The sequence below is a fragment of the Montipora capricornis genome, chromosome 2 (genome assembly GCF_036669925.1).
Source record: "Montipora capricornis isolate CH-2021 chromosome 2, ASM3666992v2, whole genome shotgun sequence".
In the NCBI taxonomy this organism is placed as follows: domain Eukaryota; kingdom Metazoa; phylum Cnidaria; class Anthozoa; order Scleractinia; family Acroporidae; genus Montipora; species Montipora capricornis.
This window is the reverse complement of record NC_090884.1, coordinates 30,836,457-30,857,731: the sequence shown is the minus strand read 5'-3', so window position 1 is coordinate 30,857,731 and position 21,275 is coordinate 30,836,457. Positions and strand designations below refer to the sequence as shown.

Below are 21,275 nucleotides of genomic sequence, written 5' to 3'. Positions count from 1 at the left end.
AGTGGTAGAATTTAAATTGCAATCTTCAAGCGGAGAAGGTGAAACACCTAATGTTGAAGAGGGCCTGGTCTCGGAGAAATTCAATGTCAAAGAGAGATGTCTACCTGAAGATATTGACATAAGATCGCACTCCCACCTACTGGTGGTAGACCGTGAGAGGCACGAACTCTCGACCTCGGTGCTGATGCCGTTCCTTTTCATGCAGGCAATTCTCATTTTGACCGTTATCACCTCCATTTGCGATAAAGTTCTCCTTTCTTTGGATATGGGAAGGATCTCTGGAATGAGGACTTGTAATTTCTTCACCATACTTCTTTAACTGAGAAGTGAGTTCACTATGATTCAATCTATCTTCTGGAGTGTCCTGGTGGCAGCGTGCTACCCAAGTTGCTGTTTGTTGACTCCTGGTGATGGGAGGCTCAAATTCAATCTTATCATCGGTCTCACTTTGCAAACTTAGGGCACACGAGACTGCATCACCTTCCTCTTCAACAAGAAGAGCGATTTCTCTAGCTTCCAACTGAGCTTTAAATACCATTTCCTTTGCTGTTTTCTGTTTTTGCATCTCAACGTCAATCTTTTTCTCTTCCATTTCAGCTTCATAATTTGCTAACTCAAGTGCCTGCTGGGCCTTAAGCCTTTTCAACTCTGCACTTCTCTTCAGTTCCTTTAATCGGGAAGATTTTGAGGATCTCGAGATGCTTGAGCCAGTCGAAGTTATCGGTGATAATTTAGGTTGTTCTACACGAGATTTTGAACTCTTATTTGACATGCAATACGCGAGAGGAGACAATCTTTCTTCGGCTGCTTTGACATATCGAGAATAGTCCTCATAAACCTTAACATAGTTGGATTCAACCCGTCCAAATTCTTGAACAGACAACTCCTTACACAAGTAATTCTGGTACTGATCATTGTAGCGTTCCCATGCACGCTCAAGGTTCTTCACACTTTCACGAATCCCCTTAGCTTTCCCCCATTCGGAAAGACATGTTTTCAACTGACTTATGCATGTACTTACTCGTGACAAATAGCCGCCAAGCGAACGCCTTAATCTGTGAATTTTTTTCCGCTTCTACCTCTTCACGATTGTTCGGATTTGGCTTCCTTGTTCTAACGGTACGAGTCGCTGGCACTTCGGAAGACATTTCAACATTTTCCGCGTCGTCCTCCTCGGCTCCACACAACTCCATGTCGCTTTTTTGGCCTTCTTTGCTCTCCATATCGAATGAGATGTAGTCACTGTCATAGTATGCCTCGCTTTGCACCAAGAGACTGGGAACTAGTTTGGTTATCTCTGTGTCCGCCATCTTGTAACATGTGAGTTAGTCAATCCTGAGTATTAAACGTTGTGTTCCTCGGCGTTCCTGTTTATTTCGTCAATGATATCTTTACATGGTGGCAGCGGTGGGATAGTTGAACACCCCCAGCGCAAGGAAATATTCTGCCTTTGCGAATTTATAAGAACATGTTTCCAGATAATGTGGGTGAGAATGGCCTCCCAACAGGCACTACACCCAGCCAGACCAAACTGACTGCATACAAAGGTACCCAAATATCCCAGCATGGAGTTTGTTCTATCAAGTGTTCCTATGGTGACAAGGAAACTGATGCAGTGTTTTATGTTGCTGATGTTGAGGGCCCTGCCATTTGTGGTCTTCCCACTTGTTGGAAAGAATATTCAAACAATTTCAAACTAAACATGTCCGACTCTTCAAGCACATGGCGTATGACCCAGAGGTATCATGGGAGATGACGTGTACTCGAGTTCCGGTTGAGAAAGCAGTTCCGGTGACAACAACTCCTATAATGCTATCTATGAGGCTGATACATCTTACGATATATGTAACTGGTATGGGTAATCAAATGGTGACGAGTGAAATTAGGGAATAGTTTCGCGCACGTTTTGTCCAAAGCCTTTAGGCGGAATGATTTTTAGTGAGGAAATGTTCTGAGACTGTGGTGGGTTTGCAGGTGTAAAAAGGTTTGTCAACTGGTTTGCGGTGTTTTTTGAAGCGTTCTTTGAGTCATCGTTTAGTTTCACCGCTGTATTGTTTTTTGCAGCGTTTGCACTGGATCATGAAAACCACGCTTTTAGAGTTGCAGTCGATGTTGTGAATTATAGACCTGGTTTTACTTGTAGAGTGCAATGTGTAAGTGTTGTGTCCAATAGATATTTAGGCGCATGTAGAACACTGTTGTTGCCACATTGGTAGGAGCCCGAGGATGGTTGTATAGTGAAGGGTTGCGTAGTTTAGCACGTACGAGAAAATTGCTTCGATTGTGGCTACGTCGAAAGCCAACAAATACTACGGATTTGATGACATTTTGGCAACGAAAAGAAGGGGTTAAAGTGTGAAAGTGTTTGCGAATGATAGATGAAACGGATCTTAAAGCTGGGTTGTAGGTAATAACAAAGGGGACACGTTGTCGTATGTCCATTGTGGTAGCGGAGGTGTTTTTGGGTGAAAGTGCTTGGTTTTGTGTCATGTTACGTACTCGTGCTATTCTTTGTCCGAGGGAATGGCGATTATATCCAAGTTATTGGAGAAAACGTATGAGTTCCGAAGTGCGAAGGGTGAACGTCTAGGCGGCGTAGTCTAAGAGCAAAACGGAAGGGAATGGCACATTTAGTGTGTATGGGGGTGGCATGAGGATTGAAGTAAGTATTCCACTGCGATAGTATGCACAATGCTAGAGAGGCATCTTTCATTACCAGGGGTAATACCCTTCAACCCTCAGGCTTAAACAAAAAAAGACGAGATGTAATGTTATGCTATTTTCTTTCACTCATCTTTTTCATATTATGTCACACTTTCTTATTTATCCTATTCCGTTCTAACGGTCACAAGGTTATTAGTTTTTTTTTTCTGCGTAGGTTCTCAGTTTCATTTTAACGGTAGCACACTTTGCCGTATCATATTGCAAACAACTTTTCCGCTTGTTCAAATTGTAATGTCCCATTAGCCAAAAACGATTACTGTTAACGCCCTTTATGAAGAAAGGCAGTACTTTTCAAAATATTGGTAAATACAACAGATATTCCTTTACTGTTTGATCAGCCTTTCACTTCTCGTTTGTTAGAATGCTAAACCTAACACGCTGATAAGATCCTTCACCAGTGCTTCATTTTTGTTACGTTGGTCCTTGCTGTTACAATAGATGGTTTCCAACTATAGACAAAGATAACAATGCTGCAATGTACAATTGCTGGTGGATGAACAAAAAGGAGCTAAGGAGAGACCTTTTGTTTTCGTCCACCAACTTGGCGACGATGAGGTCACGGTGCGGTTACAGGGGGCACTTTTGCCACGGTAAATGACTCTTACTACGGGAAACTGCTTTTAGTGCGCGTGACCGACATTTCTCAAGGTAAATTTCCAGTGGTAATTTTCCATGGTTACGTTAAAAAGATCAGAGGAAGCGCCCATGACATTTAACGTGGTAAGGTGTTTTGATACCAGAAGTAAAAGAGCCATTCGTTATGCTGATTAAGTTGTTATTAAATTTCCCGCCAATGAATTGCGTGAGAATTTTTTTTAACTTGGTAATCTCCATAACGTGTGACCGCTGGTTAGCACGGTACACTAAATCCCAAGTTTGAGGCACCACGGGGTAATTTACCACGGGAAATGGCATTTACCATAGTTTGTGTAACTGCACCCAATGTTGTAATATAAGTTTCAAAACTGAAGCCTGAAACTCAAATTATAGTTGACGGTTCCTGTTTTTCCTTCCACAGAATATGTCCGTCTGTCTTATGGGTACCTGTCTGTGGAATCTTATGGAGTCAGACCTTACCAGTTTTGCAGTTTTTTCCTTTGTATCCACTCTTACATATACAAATGTAACTTCCTTTCATGTCAAGACACCGTCCACCATTTTTACATGGATATGAAATTCTGCATTCATCTACAATAATAAACAATAACCGTTTACACCAATTGATAAAATTGGTAACGACTGTGGGTAACATATTTCGTATTTGTATGATCTTAGGGACAAATTTGTCTAAACCATTGCAAACATTACCATTTTATCCTCAACGTCCTATCGGTGGCAAGTCATGGTATAGTGCCGTAACATTTTATGATAATGCTATGTAGGCAATGACGTAGTTTGTCGTTTTCCCACTAAGGTGGGGTATAAGTTGTTATATAGTGCAGCGCAGGAAAACAGTTGCTGGGTATTGAAAGCTTTTGGTTTCACAGATAACAACAATAGCAACTAAGGGTATTGTCACCGGCCATTTTCGTGTTAAATATCCACACATTTTAACAATTTTCGCAGGCTTTTAATAAAATAGAGCGAAGCTAGAAGAAAGGATGAGCAGTGATTCGTTCTTACCAATAATTATGTGAGTTGCAATGAGATAAATTCTATATACTTCAGCCCTCTGTTCCTTTCATATCTATCGCAGAACAATATCGACAAAGCATAAAGGGTTTCTTTCAATCACAGCTAAAAGGTCTTTAATGTACATAGCCACATTTCAACCGAGAAAAGAAAGACATTTTCCTTCTTTTTAGCGTGAACATAGTGTGATAGAGTCAAATATGACTTCCTAGTTTATGGCTCAGCTCAGGTATATTTCACATGGGCAAAGCTTACCAACGTTCATCTTGCAACACTTGAGGTATTCGATACAACCCAGAAAGTCGCAGCCGCCTCTGTAAATACCAGCCAAGTAATATCCATATCTTTTACAGCCGCTGAGCCCTATGTTGTCAAAAGAAGCCACAATGTTTTCGTGATAACATGTTTCGTATCTGCTAGGATAGTTTCTTGGCTTGCAGCACTTAGCCTCCTCTATGTGATGTACCCAGTCACCTGAATTTCTATAGAAACCTTGGATGAAGTAACCATCCGGACAAACAGCCCAAGATTTTGTTCTGAAAAAAGAAAGCAATTGGTTTTAGTATATACTCACTCAGTGATCTTGGTGTTCCAAGCAATCTGATTGGTTCACTATCTCTGAGAAATTGAGCGTTATTCACTCCCTACGGAGTGAATAATGTGTGATCCAAACAAACCAAAAAAAAGGCTGGCGTAAACTCACCAGCATCTGAATCGGAAATATTGAGAATACAAGATGATGCTGTGCTACAGAATACAAAGAGGGCCACAAAATTTGGCCTGAAAGTTTTCAAAGGTAAGAGAAGGGTTCATACTTTTGCCAACCAATGTTTGAGTTCGTTTTTTCAGATAATTCTTGTTTGCAATCTTCACGCCAACAAGTTGTTTTACTCGGAGTAAAATTCTATTTTGTAGGGCTGGTCACCCAGCAAAACGAATTTGTTACTGAAATCGCAGAATTTACAAAATGTTTGAGAAAGTTCGACAAGGCTGCAAGGAAACAAGACGGGTCATTTTACAACAACCCAACGCTCAGGTGCATCTCAATTAGAGCCGCCATTTCATATGGATCCTTTACCAACTGCATTCTTTCAATTTCCATTTCAAATGAACTTCTAAAACTTTGATCGAACGGTGGAAATGTTTTAACATGTAGACTCTGGATTTAGTTAAATGACCATTTTGCTCTCCGTGACGAGGATTTTAACGAAGGTTATTTAGATTTGCTATGTTTGAAGCTTCTGTAAACACTTTTGCGCATGCTTTGTGCCGCTCGCACGTTTCCCACGCATTAATTGAGATGTCAATTAAATCGACTTTGGATGGTTTTGTTCTGCAATTTTTGCTGAAATCACTTCGTGAATACATACTAAAACAATTATTCTTTTCAATCTCGGTGAATAGTGGTAGAATATCTACCTCGGCTCGGTAAATATTCTGCCACTATTCACCTCGATTTCAAAGAATAATTGTTAATTATTATAGAAGTATAGAAATTTCGCGTACATTTCCGTGACGATATAAAAATAGTTTAGTCACGACAGACGATGTTTTCACTAGTGAAAAATTGTCGTATCAACCTTTTGATTGGTCATACGATTATCGTCCTTGCGTTTTGATTGGCTTGTAATTTGTTGAGCTTTGGCGCAGGAGGCCTGTGGACCAACGGCGTGGGTCAAATTGGTAAACATGGCCGCCGATTGGTGTATGGTTTCAAAGTTCTTGTTTTTTAATTGCTTAGTTTTCTTCAGAAAATACTTTAGAAAATCTTTAATAAATAAAAGGGTTTGAAAGTATTCAAGCGAGGCATGAAAGGTAAAGATTTGTTTTATTTCAAAACTACTTTGCTATTTGTTTTGGGCTGGTGTTCAGTGGTTTTATAGCCTTAAAATAAGCACTTACTGTGACATAAGGCTTTCTATCCGACCCTTAGAGATTATTGTAGTGTACGTCACGTGACTGACCACATGAAATAAACACACTTGTAGTTGTTAATCACTTGAGTGTATTTGATGTTATACTTACCTCTTTAAATTAGCTATCTATTTACTCATATAATAAACAAATTACTTCATGGTTGGCCCGTTTGTACTATTTTTATTATTCACTCCTTGGAAACGGTCGCTTCGCTCACTCGTTCGTTTAAGAGATCCTTCACAACTCGTAAACAAAAATCATACGTACTCTCCAACCATGAAATAATCTATATTTATTACTGGGTTTCCATACGACAATCCAGTCAGAATATGAGTGGAATTTCTCCGTTTTATTATTTTTCCCTTTTTTCGTGTCGGGAAAAGTCTTTCCTGTCCCTCCCCTGCTAAGTAGTGTATTTCACCGTAGAGTCTTCTGCACGTAATTTTGATACGTTTCAGGGGGTAGGAAAAATGCGTAGATGTTATCCAGTGGACACAGTAGAATATTTAATTAACCTGCAAAGGAGTCGAAGTCATTGTAACGCGAATGGCGTTTTAGTGGATCCTTAAGCAAAGCATACCTTTATGAAGCTCAAGAATAGAACGTCAATTGGATAAACAACACAGGGGGTGAAAAATAGATATCTGAAATCTTAAAAGCGACGAGTAATATTCTTCGACAACAATTCAATCTTTCGCCGTCGAATATCAAATTGAGCTTTGGTTCTAATATTTTACGAACTGTGATGTTTTGTACAACACTGAAACGAAATGGCAAATTCTGTATGGGTTTAACAAACTCACTGAAAGGAATCGAACGCCTTGAATTTATTTGTGTTTACTAAAGTTGCATCTCTGTTGTCTGGCTATTTACATTTATTTTGTACTCAACTCTGAACAGTCTTTAAGTAAAAAAACTGGAAACGTGGCAGTGAAGAATTATTTGAAAGAAAGCCTTTTGTCTATATTGTCCTTTATTATTCAAGGACAAGGTTCTTCACAAAAGGGTTTGATCCTGAACTGTGAGAAATTTAATTGCATGTAGTTTTTGATACGGTTTCTTATTTGCCCGCACGCAAATTGAAATAGAAAGAGTTTTTTGCCTCTAATAGCAAATATGTTGTTTGTTTCAATAAATTTCACCTTAAACGGTTTCTGTAAGTTTTTTCAGACGTTGTGGATTCATCGTGTTGTGTAATATTCGAGTTTAATGAAGTTGCATACGTGGGTTGAAATTCAATACGCAAGCAGTTTCTTCATCAAGATGACAGGAATTTGTAGCCGTGTTCTTTCTGGCAAATGAATAATAGGTACCCATAGTTTTTAACGTCAGAAAGAGATTTGTGCAGTCATTCTAGTGTAAAATGAAGTTAATTTGAGACGCCAACAAATTTCTTTCACTCTCTCTTTAAAGACAGAGATTTCCCTCCAAACTTTTTTCAACCTTTTCACTTGAAATATTATTCTCGCCAAGTGTTGCACCTTTTTGTCTAAATAAACGCCCAAAAATAAAGAATTTTTAAACGATCTTTCAGTGGGATATTTTTGTAATTTAATATTCTCTGTCAAAAATTTGCATAAGAAGCACACACCGCAACGCACACAAGAAATCTAGTCGCATTTGCCTCTTCGTTCAATTACTAACTGAAACCAAACGGCAAATTCTCTGGTATCTTTTTCGGGTTGGATATCAGAGAGGAATCGCGTGTATAATTTTCTGGTTATTTATAGTTTTATTTATTTCTACTCTACTCCTCACAGTCTTCATTTAAAAAAGCAATTTGAAATTTGGCTGATTCTTGTTAGTCAAGAATTGTTTGAAAGAAAGCGTTTTTCTGTGATTTATTATTGAAAGAAATGTTCTTCAGTGAAGGGTATGATCCCGAACACTTGTGGGAAATTTCAGGAAATTTATTTAGTTGCGTGTGGTTTTTGACACGCCGTGTGTTTCTTGTTTTGAACGCACGCAATGAAATGGGATTTTCTTTTCTTCCTTGTTGTTTGCTATTATAGAAGTTTCGGATAGAAAAGGTAGTTGCCAAAACGCGGGGACGGGGCCGGGGCCGGGGCCGGGGGTCGGGGTCGGGGAGTCTTTTTTCCCAAAATTTTGTTTCATTTTGTCGTCATACTCGAATGACTGTCTTTTATGGTGACAATTAGTCCAAAAAATTGAGGAACCTACGGTAGCTATGAACGCTCATAAGGGGAATTTTACTTTTTCTTAAAATCGTACTTTGTTTTTTTGTCTTTCCGAAAATCGAGGTTTGTTGTTCGAAATTAAGAGAATTTCCGAAATTGCTAAAATTGGAGTTTATGGAATACACGCTAACTGCCAGACAGAGTCCATCGTTATATTGGGCGTTTTCCATTTACAAAAAATTTCCGGAAATTTCGTAGGAAATTTCCATCGGGTGAAAAACGTGTTCCATTTAACTAAACGAGCTAGTGCTATATTCTTCAGGCGATCTCATAAAAAGTGTAGTTAAGCTAACCGCAAATTGACAGCTAAAAGTTTTGAAAGAGTGCTTTGACCTAATCACTGAAACAAGCGCTTAGGCTTAATCAGTAAACGAGTGCTATATACTTCAGACGATCTCATAAAAAGTGTGGTTAACCAAATCGCAAATTGAAAGCTAAAATGTTAATTAAAAGAGTGCTTCGACCTAATCACTGAAACAAGCGCTTAGGCTTAATCAGTAAACGAGTGCTATATTCTTCAGACGATCTCATAAAAAGTGTAGTTAACCAGACCGCAAATTGAAAGCTAAAATGTTAATTAAAAGAGTGCTTCGATCAAATCACTAAAACAAGCGTTTAGGCTTAATCAGTAAACGAGTGCTATATTCTTCAGACGATTTCATAAAAAGTGTGGTTAACCAAATCGCAAATTGAAAGCTAAAATGTAGTTATGCCTGTTTTTGAATTTGTATATTGTAAATAAATGACTGAAATTAAAGTATGTGAGAAGTTTTTGATTTGCTGAAGACAACGGGACTGCGGGACTGCAGGAGCACACTTGTTAAGTACTTCTGTTTTGTTTCCATATGCAAATATCTATTGACTGCGGGACTGCGGGAGCACACTTGTTAAGTACTGCTGTTTTGTCTCCTTATGCAAATATCTATTGACTGCAGGACTGCGGGAGCTTGCATTTAATGTCACGCAATCGTGGCCGGGTATTCTGAAGTTTAGCCTGTGGTTTTAAAATGTGGAGCTCAGCGAGTCTTCAGTGCCTCTAGATGATTCGCACCTACTTACGAGGCACTACTTTAAGGCAAGATCACGGCACTGTGACAAGAAGACAATTTGTGTCTTCTAATCTACACGATTTTATGGTTTGATTTCTTCTATTGATTGTCTTTAACGTTCTTGTTCGGAGGAAAGTGAAAAAGTAATTTGCGCGTTTGCAGTTTCGATTTATATATTTCTGAATTTCTAATTAGTTGTCACCTTTCAAGTCATGCAAACTTGCTGTGGTAAATAAAATTGCAAATATAGTTTCATACATTAAAACAATTAAGCGACATAACTTAACGCGCGAAGCGCGAATCACTTCGTTTAACGTATTAAATTTCAGTCGGAAATTCTTTTCGAAAAGCAAAGGATGTCCCCTTCGAAGCTTCCGTACGTTCCTTATATTTTTTGACTAATTTCCATCATAGATGAAGGAAAGATGCCGAACATTAGAAAATAACAGTACGGGAGAATAACTACAAAAATTGAAACGAAAAAAAAAAGACACCCCGACCCCGACCCCGACCCCGACCCCGACCCCGGCCCCGGCCCCGGCCCCGGCCCCGCGTTTTGGCTACTACCGATGGAAAAGGGTTTTGTGAGATTGATCATGTTCGAACTTAACTAATTTGACATTTTATATGCAAGTTGTTTTCACAAAGATGACAAGAATTTTTAGCCATTTTGTATTTCAAGTGTTCTTTATTGCAAATGATTAAATTAAAGGCAGCCGCAGTTTTGCTTGTCAAAAAATATATTTTTAGTCATTCTAGTGGAAAATGAGTTTCTTTGGGAAGCCAACAATATTACTTTACCTGGTTTCTGGTGACCCAATTCATTGCTACCACTTACCAGTCGGAAGACTATTTACATTATTCATTAACAAAGATTTTTCAACAACATAATGCTTTAATCTAACCCAAAATCATTCAGATAGTAAAAAACTTCGTATTTACAAACCATTTTCTTCGCCTTTGCGTTTGTTAGCATTATGATTTGCGATTATTCAGGTTCACGTGTTCGCAAGATTGTTTAGATTTTTTTATTACAAACTCTGTTTTGATTGGCCACTCAACCTCATTGGGTAAATAGCTCACCCTGAAGGCAATATCGATACGTTTCGTTTCTCAGGAAACAAAAAATAGGTAGTGTTTCGTTTCCGGACTGAGCAGCTCTTGGGATGACGAGAAATAAAAACATAAGAAAAGAAGAGGACTACTAAAGAAAGCGTGAAAGCGCCACAACATATATACAACCAAGAACTAAATTATTACATAAACCATAGACTCTTTGACTTGATATGTGTTGATTCTTAATTTCAGTTGACAGTGTCCCCAATCAGCGCCCCAGCGCTGGAATGACAGAGACTTAAATAATTCCTTTCCTTTTCTTCGATTGTATCGCATTTACTGTGTTATACCCGCTTCGGTGTGAAGGCCTCCTAGAGACTCAAAACTGAAATGATAGGTATAACGTTTGTTACAAGTTAGCACCGCCAGAAAATGTTGTGCAGCATATCACTGAGATACAATTCCCTACTTGAAAATTCATGTTCATGTGGTTGAAAATCTCCTCTAATGCATTGCTGACATTAGTAGGCAATATAGTTCGAAGAAAGAGTAACGCTGGCGTCGCTTGTCTGGGTACGTTTACATTTTTTTTCTGATAAGGATACTTTTGAGCGCTAGGCGCGTTAACTTGTTTCGTAATCGAGACCCAAGGATGTTTTGTATACGAGAACTTCATCCGCCAGTTTCTTCGTTCCGTGGATTCTTTTCTAATCTTTCAGTTAAGTGTTGGTTTAATACTATGGCAGCTCATTAGCTCGTTGATTCGTTCTAGTATTCTTTATGGAATAGCTGTGTCTTCTTGAAGTTCAAAGTATCTAAAAGTTTTTTGTGATTACGAGTGGTTTATATATGTGATATCCCCTTCCCAATTTCCAAAAATAAGACGTCATCATTAAGTAAAGTACGATCGTCCGGGTGAGTGTAGTCCTGAGAAGGACTGTCTAAGATGACATTGACTGACGTTTCGACAACTTGAGAGGAAGTCATCTTCAGAGACAAGAGTCAAGAGTCTTGACTCTGAAGATGACTTCATCTCAATCAGTCCTTCTCAGGACTACACTCACCCGGACGATCGTACTTTACTTAATGATGATATGACTGCTGGGTTCAAACCATTTACAATAACATTTCAGTCTTTACTTACTTGTCAAGAACTTTCCACCAGTCCACGGTTTTGCAGGTTGAACCCATTGTCTGATCTGGTGCAGGAGCAGGGCAGCATTTTGCTTCTTCCAGCAAGGATATTTTGTCATTTGAGCCCCTGTTGTTATTCCTAAAGAGTCCTGTGATGTAGTGTTTTGAGGAGTCGCAAGTAACCCAGCCTTTTTTGTCGAATGCCTTCCACCAATCAGCCATTTTGCAATCACCTTCTTTCATGCTGCAACACTTGAATTTCTCGATGCAATAGAGTTTGTCGCAATTTCCTTTGTAGAAGCCCGCCATGTAATAATCACCATCACAGACACTCCAACCTTTCTTATCGAAAGATAAACCCACATCCTTGTCGTAGCAATGAAGATACGAACTTGGCAAGTTGTTCGGTTTACAGCAACGGGCTTCTTCAATGTGGTGAAGCCATCCACCACTATTTCGGTATAATCCTTGGATAAATCTCCCATTTGGACAAACTGCCCACTTTTTGTTGCTTAAAGAGAGTATTATATTTTTCATGTTCATGTTTACGTAGTAAAAATGGAGAAGAACAAACAACAACAGCATCATCAATAATATAGAGACTTCCAAGAAAGGATTTAATAATGATCTGTATTTTAGAAAGAAAAATTGAAGTTTCAGACAGAAATGATAAAAAAGCATAGTGCGTTTTCACATGACGTCATGGCGGTCATGTTGGTGTTTCAAAACGAAGGAATGGTGGCCATGATGGTTTACCAAACTAATCCTCCGTATCCTTCGTGAATTGAACTCTATTTTTATGCAAATAGTTTCTTTTGTTTCAGTAATCCAATATGGCTGCTGGTCACGTGAATGAAAACGCTCCATAGAAACCGTCTTAACTGAATCAATTACCAGTTCGCACAATGTTAACTTTGGGCATTCGAGGGAATATGCTGATCTCCGAGAGTTACAAAAAGGTGCAGGCCAAGAAAACAGGCGAAACGAGGTCCGTTACTTTATTTCTTTTACCTGTCTAAGACTCTCCACCAGTCGGCAGTGCTACAGCTTTGTGGACGTTTTTCATTCGGTGTGGGAGCTTTGCAACACTTTGCATGTTCCAGAAGGTAAATTTGATCGTTGCTTCCCCCGTTTGTATTTCTATAAAAGCCGGTCACATACTCGGTATTCGCACAGTTAGTCCAGCCCTTTTTGTCAAATCTTGTTGACCAGTCAGTTGCCGTTCTGCATTGGATTTGGCTGAAGCAAATATCCAGCATTCCCAGGATTGTGAGTAACGCAAGATAGCTCATGGTGACCACAAAATTCTGTCGACGTACTGGTGAATGTAACATTGTCATATATAATCAGTTCTTTATATTCGCCTTCCCAGGGACAGTTATCAATCAATAGGATCAGTGATCTAGGCAATTTTTGGCTGTCTTAAAACAAGTGTTTCTGAAGTCGTCCCAATCTTTCTTTTTCATAACACTCCTTGTCATCCAGTTAAGTTGCAACAATCTGCGGCAAAATGTCTTGAGACACTTCACATTTTCGGCTAGAAAACACGTTTTCTTTCGTATTACACCAAATTCCTTCTTTATCAAGAAACCCCCTCTTATAGCTTAAACTTCTCGAACACAATCATCTACCAACATTGATGGAGGGATGGGGTGATCGGGAAGGGGTGCTGAAATGTTTAAGTTAGCAATAGATTTAAGTACGAATAAGACGTGAAAGGCTCTCAATACGATTGTCGCCAATTGGAGCTCTTAAAAAACAGGCAATTAAAGAAAAAACAAAACAGAATAGAGAAAATGGTGCTGGTAGAGCACACGCTCTTAGTAATGTGACCTGGCTAATTGGAGTAAGATACGCGTTGATCTTTGGATAGACATATAGTAACATATTTTGTGCCTCCTGCTTCCTGAACTTTCATTTCCGGTCGCGTTGCTATGATACCAATGACGTCAGTCCGTTGCTAGGGACCTCGTCCGCACGTGTAAAGGAGATGAGTTGAGTTTTGTAAAAATGTGCGTGAGAAAGCGATGTTGTTGAACGTTCTGAATGTAAGATCGAAGAATAAAGTTGTACAAAACGAACCAGCAGAGTTTTATCGTCGCCCAGCAGCGACATTTGGTCCACCGAGCCGGAGATTGTGAAATCAAGGGGAAAATCGCCGAGTCAAGCTGTAAGACAGCCGTGAAACTGCGTGTAATTGTGTGTAAAATCTATCATCGAACCGCCTAGTTCAATATTGTGGAAGAGTCATTCAAGTCGTGCCAAGATGAGTGCCTCAAACAGAGAAGAAGGCGAAACAACTCGACTGTTAACGCCAAGTGAGTCTACTACTTCAAGTAAACGTTCCGTTTTGAGAAACAAATCACGAGCTGAGAAGTTAGCACTGGAACTAAAAATAGCCGAGCAAACGTTCGCAAATGAGATCGAGTGTCTGCGAGCCGAACAACAGAAGCGTGCAAAGCTCTTGGAACTTCAAAAGAAAGCTGAAGAATCAAGATTGGAATATGAGTTCGAAGATGCCATCGCCCAGGAAGAAGGTATGTCAAATAAAGGTGATATTGAGTTAAATGAACTACCTTCAGACAGTGTGAACGATCGGGTCTCGCGCTTAGACCTGAAAATTACTAAAAACAATGTTGTTGAAAAACCTCACATGGGGCAAGTTAAATCCACCAAACCAGAGGTCGTAACAGAGGTTTCTAGTGAGCCCCGTAAAAAAGAGACATGTGAATCTTTTATTGCTAAAGGTGAAGCTGAGTTGAAAACCTCTGCCACAGGAGACCCTAGTGTGCCAACGTCAAAGGTAGATCAGTTGTTTGAGAAAATGCTGCCAGCCTTTGTGAAAACCGTTAAACCAAACGTGCAGAGGTTCAATGGAAATCCACTAGAGTACTCAAAATTCAAAGCAGCATTTAATGTTGAAGTGGATAAAAAGGAAGTTTATGATGCAACAGAGAAGCTTAAATTTCTGTTAGATTCAGTGGATGGAAGTGCAAAATCATGTCTAGCGAAATTCATGCCAGGTTCAGATAAATACGAGGAGGCATGGACTGCGCTCCAGGAGCGTTTTGGTCGTGTAGATACAGTGGTATCAGCTGCGAAGAAACGTATAGATCAGTTTCCGACAATGGTGAAAGAAAATAGTGTGCAGATCCGGCAGTACCAAGAAATAGTTTCTGAAATGATAGGCATTTTCAAAGAGCATAACTTTCTTCACGAGCTTAGCTCGCAAGTCCCTGAAGCAACTGTTTCTAAACTTCCCACACGTCTTTGCGGCAGATGGGCCGAGTTTGTTGAAGGAAAACCGAAATTGTCAACCTGGGATTCATTTGCAAATTGGTTAGAGAAAGAGGCAAAAATTAGTGAGTCCAACCAGCGATGGATGCCAGAGAAGAGAGAGCGGAAGCGTTCAGATACATCTAAAGTTGATAGGCGTAAGCCAGCTGACAAATCCCAACCTGGGCTGTTTGCAGGAGCCACGGGAGAATCTTTACGCGCCAGGTGTGGAACAAAGTGCCCAATTCACCAGTCCACTAATCACACGCAAGAGTGCAAACGTTTTCAGAAAATGTTGACTAGCGAGAAGGAGAAAGTTGTCGAGGAACACAAACTATGCTTATGTTGTCTATTACCCAGTCATCGCCTGCGTAAATGTCGTAGTAAGAATAGATGCAAAGTTGAAAACTGTGACATGCGTCATCATATCTTTGTACATGAAGTCGACTTGAGATTTATTGAACTGGCAAAAGCGAAACGTGAATCAGAACAAGTGCCAGAGGTTGAGAGAAACCCAGCTCCTGTCTTCCTGGAAGGTAGAGACTCATCACCACGTCAGGCTGTGGAGCCTCTTGAGGAGTATCAGCAATCAGCGTTCACAAGTTGTGAGACTGGTGGTCTTGCTTTGGTTAAAGTGCTTAGTTGTCTTTGGAGAAACAGGAAAACAGCAGGTGATGGCATTGCGTGACTCAGGCTGTAACACAACGCTTATAGATGAAAGCTTAGCGCTCTCACTTGGGCTTCAAGGCAAAGAGGTAGATCTCGAAATTCAAGGAGTAAATGCGCAAAAGGTGTTTGCTTCCCAGCACATCAAGAAATGCCATGTCGCACGAGTCGGAAAAGAGAAAGTCAAGTACTCCTTGCGAGATGTGAAGACAATTCCTAGCCTGAATGGTCCGGATCAGAAGTTGAAGTGGTCAACAATCAAGCATGAGTATCAACATCTGAAGAACTTAGACTTGCGTGACACTGACACGGGTCCAGTGCAACTCATAATTGGAACTAACAACTCTGACTTGATTCTACCAAGACAAATTCTGAAACCCTAAGGTCAACCGGAACTTGACAGGGTACCTTATGCTGTTGAGACCCCACTGGGTTGGCAGTGACTAATTGGTTACCTGGTGAGCGAAGAGTAGCATCTCCATACAATGGGTTCAAATTTTATGAAAGAAGTTCAGTTGAAAATGAGGAGCTGAAGCAGCTGGTCATGGCTCAGTCAGAGATAGAAACCTTGGGCGTGGTCAAGCTAGCTGATCCAACCCGTTCGATTGAGGACAAGCAAGCATTGTCACTGATGGAAAAGACAACCTTTAAGAGTGTGAATGAAGATGCGTATGTGTCAGGTCTACTGTGGAGAGATGAGGAACCATCTCTACCCAACAATTACGGAATGGCAAAGAGGAGGCTACAATCCCTAGAGAAGACGTTTGAGAGCTGTCCCGAGATCAGAGAGAGATATGCAAAGTCAATCCAGGATGACATTGAGAAGGGCTATGTGAAGAAACTGAGTGAAGATAAGTTGCCAACAGACAGAACTTTGGGCGTCATTTGGGATGCCCAAGAAGATATGCTCCAGTTTACCGGACTGAAGGATGATCCAGGTACGACGAAGAGGAAGATCTTGAGTCAAGCATTCTCTGTTTGGGATCCGCGAGGACTTCTCCTCCCATTCTCAATCAGAAGTAAAATCATCCTGCAGAAACTAAATCGTATGAAGTACGGATGGGATGACGAGTTGAAAGAAGCTGATCTTCGAGGGTGGCGTGAATGGCGCAAGGAAGCAGAAAAGCTTGATGAAGTGAGAATTCCGAGAGCTCTTATCCAAGAACAGAAACTTGTACGAGAGACTGCACTTCATGTGTCTTGCGACGCTAGCCAGAATGCTTATGGCGCGTGTGCCCACCTAAGACGAGCGTTTATAGATGACACAGTAGAGTGTAGTCTCATAGCGGGAAAAGGCCGTTTTGCTCCATTAAAGTCACAGTCTATCTGACGATTGGAGCTCATGGGAGCTTTAGTTGCTGTGCAGTTAACTCAAACACTGGTAGAAGAAATGGTTACAAAGATAGAGAAGATATCTTTCTGGAGTGACTCTACCACAGTCCTACATTGGATCCGCCAGACGAGCTCCACTTACAAAGCATTCGTCGGTAACCTGGTTTCTGAGATTCACACAATCATGAGCAGTCTGGAGGCCACACTAGGGGCGGGCGCTGTGAGTTGGAGATATGTGCCGACAGAGGCTAACCCTGCAGATGACATCACCCGGGGACTAAGTCCTACGGAACTTGGCCCGGGCTTTCGCTATATTAGTGGACCCAAGTTCCTGTATGAATCAACAGAGCTCTGGCCAGAAAATAAAGTCAAAGCGCCCTGCGAGAACGATGACATCAAAGAAAAAAAGAAGGAAAGATGGGCTGGAGCATCTCAGGAAAACAAGGCCCTGTTAGGGTGGAAGAAGTATTCGTCACTGACCAAACTAAGAAGAGTTACAGCTTATGTGATGCGATTTGCAAATAATGTAAGAGCTAAGAAGGAAGTACGTCTACTGGGAGCACTTACGTCGAACGAATTGAGAGCTGCTCAGAATCATCTTGTGAAGATGGCGCAAGTTGAATCATTCGGCGAGGAGATACAGTGTCTGAAGATAGGTGAGGAGATCTGCAAGAAGAGTAGAATTAAATCTCTTGACCCAAGGTTGGAAGATGGTTTCTTGGTTGTCGGTGGAAGGCTGCCGAGAGCGCAATGCTTACCTTACAGAACACGACATCCCAAAATAATTGAGTCGTGCCATGAACTTGCACAGCTGATCGTCGAAGAAATGCATCGTATCTACTACCACCCGCCAACTGAGCACTTGCATAATCAAATTCGGCAGGAGTATTGGATCATCCATGGTCGCCAGGTAGTGCGAAACGCGAAATTCAAGTGCAACTACTGTTATCGCCAGACAGTAAAGCCTCAAGAGCAGCAAATGGGAAGTCTACCAGAGTGCCGACGTGAGCCAGGAATGGTGTTCAGGAACACTGGAGTTGACTTTTTTGGACCTATGTTAGTAAAGGAAAGACGCAGTGAAGTTAAAGTATACGGGTGCTTGTTCACTTGCACGAGTACTACAGCGTACCACCTTGAACTTGTGGATGATCTTTCAACAGATCATTTCATCATGGCATTGAAAAGGTTCATTGCGCGACGTGGACGAACGCAGAGCATCCACAGCGATAATTGAACGAACTTTGTTGGTGCAAATAATGAGTTGCGGAAATGCATCAAACAATTGGATGAAGAGAGGATACAAAACTTCTGTGCTCCTAAGGAAATCGAGTGGAAATTTCAGCCGCCAAGTGCCCCGCACTTTGGAGGTGCATGGGAGAGACTAGTACAGTGCACCAAGAAGACGCTGAAGGCAATTCTGGCGGACAGGGCTGTTTCCAAAGAAGTGCTGAGAACCGCACTAGTCGAAGCAGAAGGAATACTAAACAGTCGACCGATTACTCATGTGTCCAATGATGCAGGGGACATTGAAGCGTTAACCCCAAACCATTTCTTGCTGTTGCGGGCAAATCCGAGTTATAAAGATGCTGAAGTTAGTGACAGAGAGATTAATTCGACAAAGATGTGGCGACAGTCCCAAGCGCTAGCTAATTTCTTCTGGAGACGTTTTAGCAAAGAGTACCTTTCTAGCCTGAGCGAAAGGAAGAAGTGGAAAGAGAAGAAACAGATCCTCAAAGAAGGAGATGTTGTCCTACTTGCTGAGCGAAATCAGCCGCGAGGTGTATGGCCGTTGTGCAGAATCGTGTCCACTCATCCTGGGCAGGATGGGTTAGTTTGAGCTGTTACAGTACGAACTCAGTTCGGAGAGTATAAAAGGCCAATCACAAAACTTTGCTTAGTACAGGAGGCGGAAGAGTAGAACTTAAAATCGTCTCAACAAACATTATGTCTCGACTAGGGGCGGGGATGTGCCTCCTGCTTCCTGAACTTTCATTTCCGGTCGCTTTGCTATGATACCAATGACGTCAGTCCGTTGCTAGGGACCTCGACCGCAAGTGTAAAGGAGATGAGTTGAGTTTTGTAAAAAGGTGCGTCAGAAAGCGATGTTGTTGAATGTTCTGAATGTAAAATCGAAGAATAAAGTTGTACAAAACGAACCAGCAGAGTTTTATCGTCGCCCAGCAGCGACATATTTCTTTTAGCATTAGTCTCTGATCGTTTGAATTTAATCTGTGGCAAAAAGTGGAGCTTTCTTCTCACAGAGCCGCAAAAAGCTTTCAGATCTTATGAAAAAAATAAATGGCTATACAAGTGCTCTAATGATTATTTGACATTTTCAATGTTCGCTTTGCGAAAAAAATAATTAGGATACGGATGGAACATACGCAGATAGCATATGCATACATTGTAGGATTTGCTAATTTCTTTAAAATAGAATCAATTTCGCTTTAAATTTCGTTTTAAAATTCTCAGCTCAGATACGGATGGATTCCTCAAAGAACCTGGGAAAATTTTAAGAGACTACAAAACCAAACTTTAAGGACTCTGTATTTGCAAGGACGGCCAAAAAACGTGTTCGTAGAATTTAGGGGATAAGCTAGGAACGAGTCTAGACATTACATAACTACAAACGACTTCACCGTCTAATTGCTGTTAGGGTTAATGAAAATAGTATAAAATGGTACCTTGTTGAGTCCTCGCCAGTGGATTAAGAATTCTTTGGTACGAGGAGACTCTCTGTTGAACAGGTGCAAAAGCAATTATATGAAAAAATGCTATTATTAAATGAATTTTAATCAAGGCTATCAATGCGCTTTTTAGTGTGCTAAAATTATGCCGCTAAATAAAGCTGATTCAACATTGCAAATGATGGACCTCGCTCTCATTGTAAGTACATGGATGGTATTTAATTCTAAAACAGGGTTCACACAAAATAAACTCAAGGCAGTGTCGATTCTCTTATTGTGCTTATTTCTTAATAAGTGTTCAACCAAATTTTTACGAAATTATGGTGTTAAATTGATTCAATACACTTTTGCGACAAAGCTAAATAAAGACTCAGTACAACTGAGTAAACACTAAAAGGGCATAGCGATATAAGATTTACTTTTGCGAATGTGCACCGAACCTAATTTTGCTTTCGTTTTGAGGGCAATTCTCAATTACAGCAAGCGTGTTGAGGTGTTTTTTACACGAAAGGTTTCTTTTAACGCGACATCTAAGTGCGCAAAAGTAGCAGATATTTGAAAAATGAAATGAACGTAATCTTGCGAACCGTGACGGTTCTGTTTCCGAAAGACGTTATAACAACAGTACAAGTGAAGCTATCATTTTCGCAGTAATGAACGCAATTTTCGCACTTGCGAAGAGAAGTCTGAAAATGCCAGGTGCGGTGCGTCATCACTTGACTTCCTATCCGCAGTTCAATATGTGATTCATTTCATATATAATTTCATTCGTGAACAACATTACAGTGAAAAATCTTTAGAAAACTTAATGGGAAATCCGTTTGCCGTGTCTCATCGGAAGTTAATTGTTATGTTATTTGTGACCGAATAAGTGATACTAATTACCTTGTAGTAAAGTTAATGTCAATTTTAATAACTTCGTGGGTTACAGCACGTTTACTACATCCGAGTTATTACAACGGAACAGAAAGCGAAAGACTGGTAACAACTTTAGCGTGAAAACGTGACAGCCGATCAATCAATCAATCAATAAATCAATCAATCTATCAATCAATCCATCCAACCATCCATTCATCTATCTATCCATCCATCCATCCATCCGATCGATCTATCAGTCAATCAATCCACCAATTCCTTTATTTGAGTTTGAACTGTCGTAGCAGTACATAACCACTAAATGGGGACGCTAACATAAGTGTAAAGAGAACTGAAAAGTGAAAAAGGGTATTTAGAAATAAGAAATTCGGAAAAAGCGTTAGGCAATATGTACAAACACAATATGCAACTGTACAATGCAAATCTTTGTTAATAATTAGAAACTGCAAAGAGGACAGTTTAAGCACTTATGTTAAAATCAGTCCTCTTTTCTACTGTTGTATTTGAAAGTGGATAATGAGAAAGCTCCATACTTTTGGAAATAAACTTGAGCGAGTGTTTTCCAAAGGAGACTGTATTGAATCTAGGTACCCTGAAGTCAGTAAAACTCACAGTGCCCCGCTATTGGTTCACTCCAGAATCCTACCAATAACAATGCTCTATTCTCATTTGGTTTCTTCTATGATGCATGATATTATTAATAATCACCGTGTCTCTTCTAATATTCC

General features: G+C 40.3%; 2 protein-coding genes and 1 pseudogene across 3 annotated transcripts in view; 2 read left to right on the top strand and 1 right to left on the bottom strand.

Moving 5' to 3' along the window:
* The window catches only part of LOC138018037 (fibropellin-3-like), a 39,022-nt gene extending 19,272 nt beyond the window's left edge, over positions 1-19,750 (bottom strand). For both annotated transcript variants that reach the window (XM_068864935.1, XM_068864936.1), the window contains exons 1-5: positions 19,669-19,750; positions 12,722-13,028; positions 11,721-12,221; positions 4,612-4,892; positions 3,802-3,912 (exon numbers count right to left, since the gene is read on the bottom strand). In XM_068864935.1, the coding sequence (XP_068721036.1) occupies positions 3,802-3,912; positions 4,612-4,892; positions 11,721-12,221; positions 12,722-13,002 (1,174 nt within the window). In that variant the 5' untranslated portion in view covers positions 13,003-13,028; positions 19,669-19,750. The remainder of the gene's footprint in view (positions 1-3,801; positions 3,913-4,611; positions 4,893-11,720; positions 12,222-12,721; positions 13,029-19,668) is intronic.
* Positions 15,093-16,035, top strand: LOC138037115 (uncharacterized; annotated as a pseudogene).
* LOC138037113 (uncharacterized) lies at positions 16,995-18,821 on the top strand. The gene is made up of 2 exons (XM_068883111.1): positions 16,995-18,071; positions 18,306-18,821. Exons 1-2 carry the CDS (start codon positions 16,995-16,997, stop codon positions 18,819-18,821), a joined length of 1,593 nt encoding a protein of 530 aa, XP_068739212.1.
* Positions 19,751-21,275: the final 1,525 nt, after the last annotated feature.

Coding starts and splice junctions, on each gene's coding strand:
- LOC138037113 (XM_068883111.1), top strand. CDS start 16,995: ATGGGAGCTTTAGTTGCTGTGCAGTTAACTCAAACACTGGTAGAAGAA. Junction 18,072..18,305: donor AAAGACGCAGTGAAGTTAAA/GTATACGGGTGC, acceptor TGTGCTCCTAAG/GAAATCGAGTGGAAATTTCA.